Source organism: Aulostomus chinensis, chromosome 11, assembly GCF_037954235.1.
Source record: "Aulostomus chinensis isolate RoL2024-O1b breed Wild chromosome 11, RoL_Achi_v1.0, whole genome shotgun sequence".
NCBI classification, from domain to species: Eukaryota; Metazoa; Chordata; class Actinopteri; order Syngnathiformes; family Aulostomidae; genus Aulostomus; species Aulostomus chinensis.
Window position 1 is genome coordinate 3,854,989 of NC_141330.1, and position 11,944 is coordinate 3,866,932.

Here is an 11,944-nt window from a genome sequence, read left to right on the forward strand (position 1 = left end):
GATATTACAGGCTACGGTCCACCACCTTTAAACTCTATGGGTTCTATGGCCGGTCTACGTCCCCCACCTGAAGGGGCGGTCTCCAGCAGGAAACGCTGGAGACCGGAAAGAGTGAGACAGGCAGTTCGCACGAACAACAAGTGGAACCAAATGCAATAAGAGAGACAGAACGAGAGCAAGACAGACATTACAAGAGCTCGTCAAGCACTGTGAGCTTTGTTTGTGGAACGCTATGTGTCATGTGATACAGGACAGTTTACACAGCACGGTACATGTTCCGTGCTATAGCACTAAATGGTAACACTTGAATAAGTTATGCATGTACTGTATGCAACTTGTTGTTTGTAGGAAATGTTAATAAATGGGAAGCTTCCCCAAGCAGCCATCTCTTTCCTGACAATCCCCTCTGTGCATGAACCCTTACATATGGTAATTAAACATTTAAACACCTGCGGCTTGTATATGTACACATTTGTTTTTTTCCCTAAATTTCGCCGGTGCGGCTTATATTCAGGTGCGCTTTATAGTCCGGGAATTACGGTAAGTCAGTATCACTCCTGTCTGGTCGACACTTTTTGTCCGTCCTCCCCAGAGTCAGAAAAGAAGATCGAGATGCGTCTCTCCCCTCTGCTACACCAGGAAGCAGAAACTCACAGAGACCAGCTGACCGCTAGTTAGCTTAGCACAATGAATGGAAGTGGATAGTTAGTGTTAGCACACCTTTGTTAAAAGTCATCAAATAGATAAGGTTCAGGATCTGGATTTGTTCTGGAGGAAATAGTCCCCTTTAGCTGTCAACACACATTGTTGCAGCAGCACTTTTGAGGTGTTGGGTCAAATCCCCACGCCCACTTCGGAAAATAGCCCCAAAATGTGTCTGATTCAAAAATCACTGTTTTATTTTACATGATTTCATAAAGAATGTTATGTACATCCCTAGTTATATCACTGCAGACAAAGATTGCTTTAGAGAGTAGAGGATTTGATGACTTTTGAGGTACAGTATGCTAACACGTCCTACTCACTGCCATTCATTGTGCTAAGCTAACTAGCGGTCAGCTGCAGCAGGATCTATCTTCTTGTATGGCTCTGGGAGGACTGGACTAGTTTTCCTGTATTCCATTTGGGGAAGGTTTACTTTCTTCCTTTCATGACAAACAATTCCAGACTCCATATCTCTCGGCGTCAGGCTGTGGTGACGCCGGCTGACAAGCCTGTCAATATCCATGTATTTCAGAAAATAAATGAAGTCACTTTTTCTTTTGAGCTTAAGATTTCTTTTCAACTTTGAATTCCAAGTAGGTCCAGAACACGCCAAGAATTTTGTGAGCTGCAAACAGAAAAGCTTATTGAGATAAATTAATTGTGTTTTGTTCAAAAAGAGAATATGACACAATATTCAGTCTTGTCAGTCTCACCGGTAAATCATGCAGGGTGACAACCGGAGAGCTGTTATCTTCCGTCTGATACAGTCGCCAGTTAAAATTCCTAATTTTAAACCGTGCGTTGGCAGCATCTGTTCTGTCGTGGAAGATTCAGCAGCATGCATGATGTGTCTGTCCATGCTGGAAGAAGCAGATATTGTCACATCTGGTTGCAGGGGTGTTTCCCAGAATTCCTTGCTGCTTATTCCGGCAGATGGGTCTAATTGCTATGTTTGGTGTGAGTACACAGCACATTCTGTTGTGCGTTGATGGGGCTAAAGTTTTTGTTGTATTTTGATGATTAGAAGAGGGGTTTTTTTTTTGGTGGGGCGACACTGCTTCTTTATATTTTGCAGCAGAGGTGCCAGCAAGTTTATGGACGAATGAGGCTTCAAGTTGCCACTTTTGACTGCTCAGCTGCAGATGTTTCCTGTAAGAGTACCCTCATCTATGTTTGACACCTCAACAATAGCATGTGGTTGGTCCTCGTCAACATCGGCCTTCACTTATTTTGGGGAGTGAGCTTTGTGCTCCCGCGACTGCCACGTTTGGTCAGAGATTTCTTTCTTATTAAGTAACGGAATTCCTCATCAGTGTATTGACGTTTCCATCAGGGAGCCTCTGGGATCAAGAGCCGCCCTGTATCACTGGTATCATATTCATCTTGTTAGCCGCCACCAGTTTGACAGTTGTAATGTTTATGTGTTGATGTGAAAAGATTAGAGTCGTCGTTGGTGAATGAGGTCATTCACTAATACTGGCCTTGCCGACGTTCCCTCTCATACCTTCACCACAGTAATATGACATGAGTTTGGAACTGATCTGGATCAGATCTCAGTTGTTCCTCAACCTTGAAGCTAAAGAGGAGAAACTCTTTTATGACTACCGCTGCAGAGTGCATGGAAACAACCCAGAATGACATCTGCAGAGCAGCGACTGAATGACCAAGAGGCGAGTGGCCCTGACAAGCTGCTGCGTATTTAACTGTTTGTCTCGTACGGTAAGTCTGAAATGCAGGAGAATGCTTATGTTGCAGTGAGTTAGCTTTCACTTCTGGTTAATTTTTGGTTCTGTCGTCCTGCCACATGTCATCAATATCAATCCACAGCCTGTAAAATAATACTGCCAAGAGGTAGACCAGGGTCGCTGATCGCATGACTTCCTCGCTGGAGGTGATTAAAAAAGAAACTCTCTTGTTCTCTTGCATCCAGGTTTCGTCTAATGTGTCCATATCTGAATTTTTTTTTAAAAACGGCTTCGAGTGTATCTTCCACCACCTGTGTCTAGAACAGCATGAAGAACGTCTGTAAATGATGGATGGAGGGTTATGATACTAAAGAAAGCTTCTATGTCTCTGCAGATGGCATCCTTGGAACAGTGCCGCTTCCGCTCTCCCCTGTGTTGCAACTGGCGCAACCTCCGCCATCACTGGCGAGCCTAACGACTCCAGCACCGGCACCTGCGGCATCGCCGCTAGTCCCGAGCACCACGGCAGCCACCGCCCCAGAGACTACCTCAGCCGCTGGAGCGGAAGAGAGGCCGTCGCAAGTCAACTCGCCCTCGGAACCAGACCTGGAGCCTGAGGTGGAGCAGGAAGGGGCGACGGACACAGAAACGGAGGAGGAGAAAGCGCGGCGTCTTCTCTACTGCTCGCTCTGCAAAGTGGCGGTCAACTCAGCATCGCAGCTGGAGGCTCACAACAGTGGTAAGAGGGTCAAAGGTCAAGTGTCCGTTGTGATTATAGTAGTTCTTGATTTTTCAAACATTGCGGTCTCAACCCCCTGAATAATCAAAGTTAATGTCTGCTCCCACCCACTCCTGTCCACCGACAGAGTAATAAATTCCTTTTTGGCTTTAATACTTTAAATAAACTTTGAATAACTGCACCGCCTTAGTCAACATGTGTACTTTAGGCCTAGTAGAACGATAATGGAAGGAAACATATTCTCATGAGCAAACTGGGACTGCTAATAAGAGCAAAGAACATGTACATATAAAACTTTGTTTCATGGTTTTTATACTAATAGATAACAGTAGTCTATAGTGTTCAAGGACCAGCCTGCTTTGACCCTCACACAGAGGACAACATCAATGCCAAGACAAATGATATCTCATTTACAGGCACTAGAACACTACAAACACACACAACTATTTGGGGACTCTCAAAAATTATAATTGACCCACCTGGCGGTCCCAGACCCCAGGTTTAGAACTGCTGCTGTAGCGCAATTTTGGTTCTGTAACTCAGATTAAAGCTGTTACCTGAGGGGCCCCTTCTGCATCTACAGTTGGATGGACTAAGCTGAGCTAAGGAGAACCAGACTCTGTTCAGGGCATTAGTCATTTCACTGTCATCTAACAGAGAGAGAGAGAGAGGGAGAATCCAGTGGTATCATGTGACCAGAAAGAGTCCTGAGTGTTGTCATTGTCTTTGCTGGCTACAAGTTTCTGATGAGACATGTCGGTGCATAAATCTGTCCGTCTATTGTCCCTCCCAAACCCACAAACTCCCCCAAGCACCTCGTCATCGCCAAGACTTTGCAGAACCAAGTTTTGGGGAATTCCAGGACAGCCTTTAGCTCCAGCTTTGCTGTCTTGCAGCCGAGTATGTAAATCAGTCCTTACGGTTATCGGAGTCCAGTAGGATTCATGGAAGGTAATTCATCTCCAGTACTACTATCAGTAACAGGCTGGAGTGGAGATGATGAATGGTGCGGGAGTGGCCTTGTTTGACCTTTGAGAGGGGATTGTGCTATAACTGGCTCATTATACCAGTATAGCTCACTGGTTCCATCCTGGAATCACTGCTGCATATTGGAAATACATCAGTTATTGATAGTTGTGTGAAACTTTTTCCACACTTTTGTCCTGTCATAATTACATCGTCTATTTTTTGCGATGTCTCATTTGAGTAGGGAGGAACTTTTAGAACAGAACCTTTTTTATATTTGCGAAATAAAAGGAAAGGAATAATCAGGGTTCGCACAACAGTTTTACGAGAACAATTTTCATGCCTGGAAACGTTTGCAGTTTATCATACAGTGAATTTTCGTGTTGTTTTTCATGTGTGTGACGTTTCGGAACATGTCGAGTCATAAAAGGCTCCTTACAAGTGTGGAAGATTCAAGGAAATGTAAGGGAGCTTTATGAAATGTGTGAACCCTGTATAATACCCCACTTCTGAGGCAGAATCTGTCGGTTTAGCTCTTGCGCTGACCAGGCTGTTTCCTGTTTGAACTTATAGGTACAAAGCACAAGACGATGCTGGAGGCCAGGAGCGGCGTGGGCTCCATCAAGTCCTTTCCACGGCCTGGAGTCAAAAGCAAACTGACTCCATCTTCCAAATCATCAACGGGCCTGCAGAACAAAACGTTTTACTGTGAGACGTGTGATGTGCATGTCAACTCAGAGACTCAGCTAAAGCAGGTGAGAGTTTCCCCTTGACAGACACTCTGGAACACTCAGAGGGACGTGGAGGTTTATTCTGAACACTCAGGTGTGAAAACACGATAAACGAGCCACACACTGAGAGGAGTCATTAAGAGAGGGGAAGACATAGATTTGACAGGTGTATAATCAAACCCTCCACAAGGCAAATGTTGACTGCAGTGTAACGAGATACTGAAAATGATCCTTTGTGTTGCAGCAACTCGTCATATGACAGACATGTAATTGGGAGAACTGGCAGATTTACTCCAAAATCTCCATTGACTACCTCCACCAAGTTCTGCTTAATTATTGGTTAGCAGGATTGCACAAAAGTCACTATGCTGCCATGGCAACATATTCACACTGTGGACAACAACGCATCATCAAGAGCGCTTCACATTTGATATGGATCTGAGCGACACCCTCGGAGTTGTTGGAAAAAGTCACGGACAGGAGAACGGTTAAAAAAAGGGGGGGGGGGTTTCTTGCGGTGGTTCAAGATCCTTCACAGCATGAAGATTTTTGCCTTTCAAAGCTGAAACTGATCAGATGAACCCTCCAGGAGGAGTATGAGAAGAGACGGGGCGGCTTCTGAACGCGCTGGAGGTGACGGAAGCCCGTCTGAAAACGTTCCGATGACATATCCCACGCTAACGCGCGTTTACGATGTTCTGTGTCGGCCAGTTCCCTAATTTATCAGGTGTGGCAATGGCGTCAAAATTATAGGATGGACGAGGAAGTTACTCATGACGCGACTACTACGTAACTAAAGTACTCATAAAGGAGTACTTATTAAAAGAGTACATATGGTTTGTCTGTAAAATAATGGAGAAGAAATTAAAAATAACTGCAAAAAAACCAGCACATACTGTATGAAGTACACAAAAATATTGGCCTCGCTGTAGATATTAAGCAGGAAAATCATCAGGACGATTCTCGTCTCCAGACGTAAACAGATCATTGCACGTGCTGACTAGACAGTTTTAAACATATAAAAGCTACGTTAATTTTACACATTCAGAGTCATAATGTAGCAGTTCAAATGCCAGTGTACTCAAATGTAATCAGTTCAACTCAGCAGTGGATGTTTAGCTCCAGTTAATTACTTCAATCTGATGCTGTATTTAGTCTTTGGCTCCCTCTCCGATTACACACTCGACACCAGGCTACAGGGACAAACCAGGTTAACACATTTACATGCACAGTAGTAACCCAGTTACGGTAAATCCCCCGTTTTCATGCAGCTGCTCGGTAATCAGATTTCTTCCCTCGCCCCCCCTACCGCGGCTCTAAACCTATTTGACGTATATTAGTGATGAAGCTGCAGCCTGAAGTCTTCTTTTATTTTTAGCAGAGTTTGTAGATGATGACATGTTTGAAGCTGTGAGTCTAACACAGCCTCCTGTTCATCTGTGGAAACCTGCTTATTTAGATTCATTTACTTCGATGTCAGATCTCCCTTTTGTTGGGATGAACACAGAATATTTCTGGAAACAAAGGTGCTTCCCCGCTCGTAACAGCATTCCCTGTCACAGCAGAGCTTTGCCTGTGTCAAGTCTTTGTCTCTCTTTGGCACTTGTGCTAAAACTAATTCAAGCAAATTCAATTCATGACCAAAGAATTGGCAGATATGACGCTGAAAGTGTTTCTTCCCTCCGTTAGAAATACAGTAAACAAGATGTTGAGATTAAATCAGTGTATTCCAGACAATCATTTTATCTCTGTGTGGTATTCTCTGGCTCCTCTGGCCCCAAATCTCCTTTTCTTGTAGCAGCTGATCATTCCGTCACGGGTGAATTTCATATATAATACTTGAAAACCACTCACTTTGTCCAAGATAACTTTGAGATTTATGACTGAAAATAGAGAGACTTTGTATGAATTTTTCATGCGGGAACTTTACTGAGTACTTCAGAACAGCAGCGATTCTCTGTGAAAAGAATCCAGCATGACAAAATCCAGTTAGAGCAAGAAACCGGAGGAAATGTGTGATTGTTAAATCCGCTGCAAGGACTTGTGAAACTTGGACACAGAGAGAATTTTGCCTTTTGTTGTCAGCACACACAGAATTATTTATCGGCTGAGTTCTCTGTATATATACGGTTCTTGTTAATTCAACACGCTCACATGCAGGAAATACTGATTTTAGCATGAGAACACTTAGTAGAGGTGCAGTCAGTGTCACCACGGGTGGCTCCAGTCACCAGCGCCGCTCCTCTCCAGACAGAAGGTGTGTTGTTGCCTCCTCCTCCTCCTCCTAAGCCGGTCAGGTTTCCACTTCAACTCACGATCAGCTATCAACCCTGAAACGCTGTCTGGCCCGAGGTTACTGGCCTCTATAGAGCATCGCAGACAATCCTAATACCAGGAGAGAGAAAAAAAAAGAAATAATGCCAATACTCTTTTTTCTGGTGTGGCTTCTGTCGTAAAAAGAACTGAACTAGACAGTGTTTGGATGATGTGGGTGGATGTAAACAGTCCTTAAAGGGCTAAAAAGGCCGTTTTTGGGGACCTGAACTCGAGTTGCCCTTAACATGTGCAGCTTCCTCGCTTGGAACGTGTAAGAGTTGGACTTCACTCAGTGAGCCGGCAGTTTTTAAAAATCTTTTTAACTGGAAACACAGGAATATGTAAAACAGCAATTAATGTGAATAAGAAAAGCATCTACATGAGATTCTTTCAGCTTCCTCGAACACAAACGCTTCCGTGTGCATGTCAGCCACCCGGATCCAACCCCTCTCAGCAGCAGGTCAGTCAGGCACGTGCAGCCAGGACCAGCACGTGTGACCCAACATTGACCGCAACACCGATGCATCGCTAAACACACCCAAATGGTTGTGGAATGTGGGTGTGTGACGTTCCTCTTCACGTTCTAGCGCTCTGCTGACCTCCACGTTCCGTCTGATCCACGTCAAGAATTGTGACGCACTGTCTTTCTTCATAAATCAGTGCTAATCAGTGTTAGGTGGAAATTCTAGAAGCATAAGAGTGTTTTATCAATAATTAATAAGTTATGGTAATATTTTGTTCATTCTGTGTTCATCATTAACAGTTTTCTTATGAATGAATTACTAATTATTATTAGAATGCGTTGTCAAAAGTAAATTAGCGCATTGCAGCCTCATCTCTGGCAGAGTAACGGGCTTGTCAACATTTTCTGGTGAAACATTCCCGGGTTTTATTCACACACGATCGTCCCGACTGTGCAGCAGTGTGAGCGATCGGTGCGGCTGCACCATCTCCCACCATCAGAGCCTCAGGTGCAATGGTGCACATTCCTTTTGTCCTCAGTGGAAAATGAGGTGGTTCAGGTCTGGACTCCCAGGAATTGATTCTTCTCAGGGCGACTGAAACATCTCCTTGTTCTCTGTTTCCTCTCCAGCACATCAGCAGCCGGCGTCACAAAGACCGAGCAGCAGGTAAACCAGCGAAACCTAAATACAGCCCTTACAGCAAACCGCAGAAAGGCCCCACCAAGCAGCCGGTGAGTCAGCCGGCAGCACACACACACACACACACACACACACACACACACACACACACTCCTGCGTCTGCTCACCATCCTGCTGCTGACGCGACAATCACAGCGACTCAGAAGAAAGCCATTCTTTTATGTCGTCATTGGCTACATTTCAGCCACTTGTTTGCAGGTCAAATAAAAAGCGTTTGTCGGCGCTAAAACCTGATATGAGCCGATCTCTTTTCCTCCAAACACGAGATCCATAAACACTTAACGTTCCTCTCCATATCAGGAACAAAATAATGAAGTGTGAGAGCTTTGATAGGTGCATTCAGTTCACCAATGGCAGCTAATTCAATAAAATGTCAGCGATTCAAATTATTATTGACAAAAAAATATAGCACACTGGTGGCAGATTGCAGACTCAGGTTGAGTACACTTTAGAGGTAATTATAAATGTCACTTCTAACTTATTTGAAGTAGTTGTGGTCAAATCGGTGTCAGGCAGGTTGTCAAACCACAGCATTCTGGGAGTTCACTGGTCATGTTCTGCTACTCTCTGTTCTATGTCATCGTTTTACTCCATTCAAGTTAAAACAAATGCTAAGCGTTGCAGGTCTGGTCACGCAGCAGCCTCGTGGGACAGATAAAGCAGAGCCTCATTTTCTATCCTTAAGAATCCCTCTGAAAACGCCATTTATCACTCACACTGTTTGCCGGGAAGAAGCGCGGGGGTTACCAGTGTGGGGGAAATGACTTTTTCTGAAACCCATCATTGACTGAGTTAACGGAGAGGAGCTCCTCTGATGAGTGGAGAGTAAAGAATGCTTCCCATAGGGTTACGACGCCAGTCAGTGATTGATAACCCACGACAACGGCTGCCATCCTGATGCTGCGAGACCGTAGCTTTTCCATTACTGATACACAAGATTAAACCAGATAACTTTGGCGACCTGCTCACCCTTCCAGGCTGCTGCTGGGGGAGGAGGCTGCTGTCTTTCACTCTTTGTCTCCCTGCTTTTTTGAAACGTTTTTTCTTTGTGGAAACAATGTAGCCGATAGATCCTGTGGCAATTTTTTTTTTTCTTTCCTTTTTCATGTGATAACTCTGAATGAACTAAAACACCACTGCAAACACACGGCTGCTAGATTACCATAAGGATTTAATACTGGCGGGCTAGGGCCGGTGGGTCTGACGCCTTGACGCCCTCGTTGACACACTGGTGACTGACGCTCGTGCACACGGGTTCTAGCAAGGCCCGTCACAGAGACAAAGGGCGGAACTACAGTTGTCATTGTTGTTTCCATCCTGTCAGATTAAAACATGACGCACTATTAGACTCATCAGCTGTACTTTCTCCCCCTGCAGGTTCATGAAAGAAAAGCAACTGTTTTTTTTAAATATGCTAAGGCTTCCTTACTTTGTCATTCCGTGTTTAAGGACCAATACGACTGAGTGTATTTCAGGAATCAACAAGCTTGTTGGCATGGCAGCATTAAGCTACACATTCACACACCTGGCCATCAACAGGCAGGAAGCTGGGGGTCTCTTTCCGATGCTGCAGGAGAACGTTCCTGAAGCCCGACTTAACATCAGCGTATCCACCAGACATGACCGCTAACTCAGTGATGTCATTGTCTGAATTTTGTAATCTTCATATACATGTAAGATACTGCGACTGTCATCACCCTCCCCTCTGGGGGATCAGTCCACACCACAGGTGGAGCTGGATGATAAAAGACAGCAAAAGAAAAAGAGAGGGGCTTAAAGGTGTAGAGAGACAAAAAGAAAAAAACATCTTGAAGCTGCAAAGTGATGACTGCCGTGATAGAGCCACCCTCTGCCAGGTCGAAGTGAAGATGCGTCCTCCTCTGTGCAGCCAGCTGAAGCACTTCACGCGCTCAGCTCACTTCCACAGCCTGCTAGCAGGATCCGTTCCAGTATCGATGTACTGCTTTGCTATTTCTCCACCGTGTTATTTCACCGTCCTCGTGCGCATGTGCAGACTACACTCACTATGTTTCGTCTTCCAGATAAAGTTGACCTTGGGAAAGGAGCGGCAGTGCCAGCCTCTGACCACCCAGATCATCCCCGCTCATCTGGCAGCAGTGGCGGCGGCGGCGGCGGCCGCCATTGGCAACTCGTTCACACACCGCACGAACCACACCCCTAACCACACCCCGACCCCTGCCCTCTTCCAGACACAGACCCTGTCCGCTGCACTGCTGCGCCCGGCCCCCGGGCCTGTCAGGACCTCCCACCCACAGGTCCTCTTTTCCCCGTACTGATCCGTTCGACTTGTCACTCCAGCCCAGAACGTGGAGTCGCCTCAGCATCAGTGCTCCCTCTATGCATCCAGGATACTGAACACCACCATGATACCAGTTCTCACATCGTGTGGATTCTCTCATCGAAAGCTAAACCTCACAGCAGCCAAGCATTCCTCCTCACGACGGATTTACTCCTCTCACTCCTCTTATGCTTTCTGTGCCATCCTGTAGCCTTTGGCTCAAATCCGGACACTGGACTTACATTTTACCGCAATAATGTACAACACATTACCCTGTGAACTATGCAGTGTCATTACTTCATGATGCAAGGCAGTTCTGAGCTCAATAAAGTAGGGATATGCTTTTGGAAAGGATACAGCGTGGCACACGATCATTGCTTTAGTGGAGGATTGCTGTCGCTCCCAACTGAGAAGGCTGAGCAGGAGAGCGAGCAGGGCCATCCTCTGTTCCTGTATGCACTTTAAGCCCCTCCCCCCTCTGTTGATGTCTACACTAGATGGCTAGACTGTGTTAGATGGTTAGAGTACGTGTCGTTCTGTGTGTTTTTGTACTCGTCCTTGCATATCTGTGTGTGTGTGTGTGTGTGTGCGTGCGTGCGTGCGCGGGTGCTCGTCATCCATCATAAGCAATCCTGGTCGATACCCATTACGTCGTCACTGACCATGTCTCGGGCCAGAGGGACCACAAAAGCTTGTGTATATTACGTGTCAGTGTGCAAAAGGTGAATAATTTCAAATAAAAGAGTCCTACTTTGTTAGAACTGCTGGTCGTGCTCTTACTTGTAAGTGTGCCACTGTTACCAAGCGTGAATGTTTTCCTCACAAGCAGAAGATGAGGCTGTCTAGTCGCTGGAGCAACCACATACAGTAAATAGTCCGCAGCAGCGAGTCTGTGGTGAGTAAATACGTGTGCTTCAATTCACATTCACAGAAACATCTTCCACAGTTGATGGAAATCACATGAGAATTTTTCCCTGAAGCTGGGATCTCCCAGTTTTCCATCAGCACCTAAACACAGCATCCATTTTTTTTTTATCCATCTTGAGGAGTCACTCACACACACACTTAGACGTAACTTGATCTGTTCTGATCAGCTGACCACCACTAGAAAGCACTCAGAGCACAAACCTCGACCAAGAGAGAAAAATAGCTGCTCGTCTCCAAGAGTTCATCGCTTGTTTCTTGTATTATGACCTCTCGTTCCAACAAATTTCATAATAATAAATCTATTCATTTCTTAGATATTCTACTAGAAAGAATGTGGGGGAAAAAACCCCAAAAACAGGATTTGGAGCGGCTCCAAAAACGAATGGTTTCTCTCTTGATCCATCAACCGACTT

General features: G+C 45.4%; 1 protein-coding gene across 2 annotated transcripts in view; it reads left to right on the plus strand.

Annotated features, from left to right (window-relative positions):
- znf385d (zinc finger protein 385D) overlaps positions 1–11,347 on the plus strand; it is a 99,924-nt gene extending 88,577 nt beyond the window's left edge. For both annotated transcript variants that reach the window (XM_086217782.1, XM_086217781.1), the window contains exons 5-8: positions 2,785–3,129; positions 4,669–4,850; positions 8,236–8,337; positions 10,348–11,347. In XM_086217782.1, the coding sequence (XP_086073908.1) occupies positions 2,785–3,129; positions 4,669–4,850; positions 8,236–8,337; positions 10,348–10,602 (884 nt within the window). In that variant the 3' untranslated portion in view covers positions 10,603–11,347. The remainder of the gene's footprint in view (positions 1–2,784; positions 3,130–4,668; positions 4,851–8,235; positions 8,338–10,347) is intronic.
- The last annotated feature ends 597 nt before the right edge of the window (positions 11,348–11,944 follow it).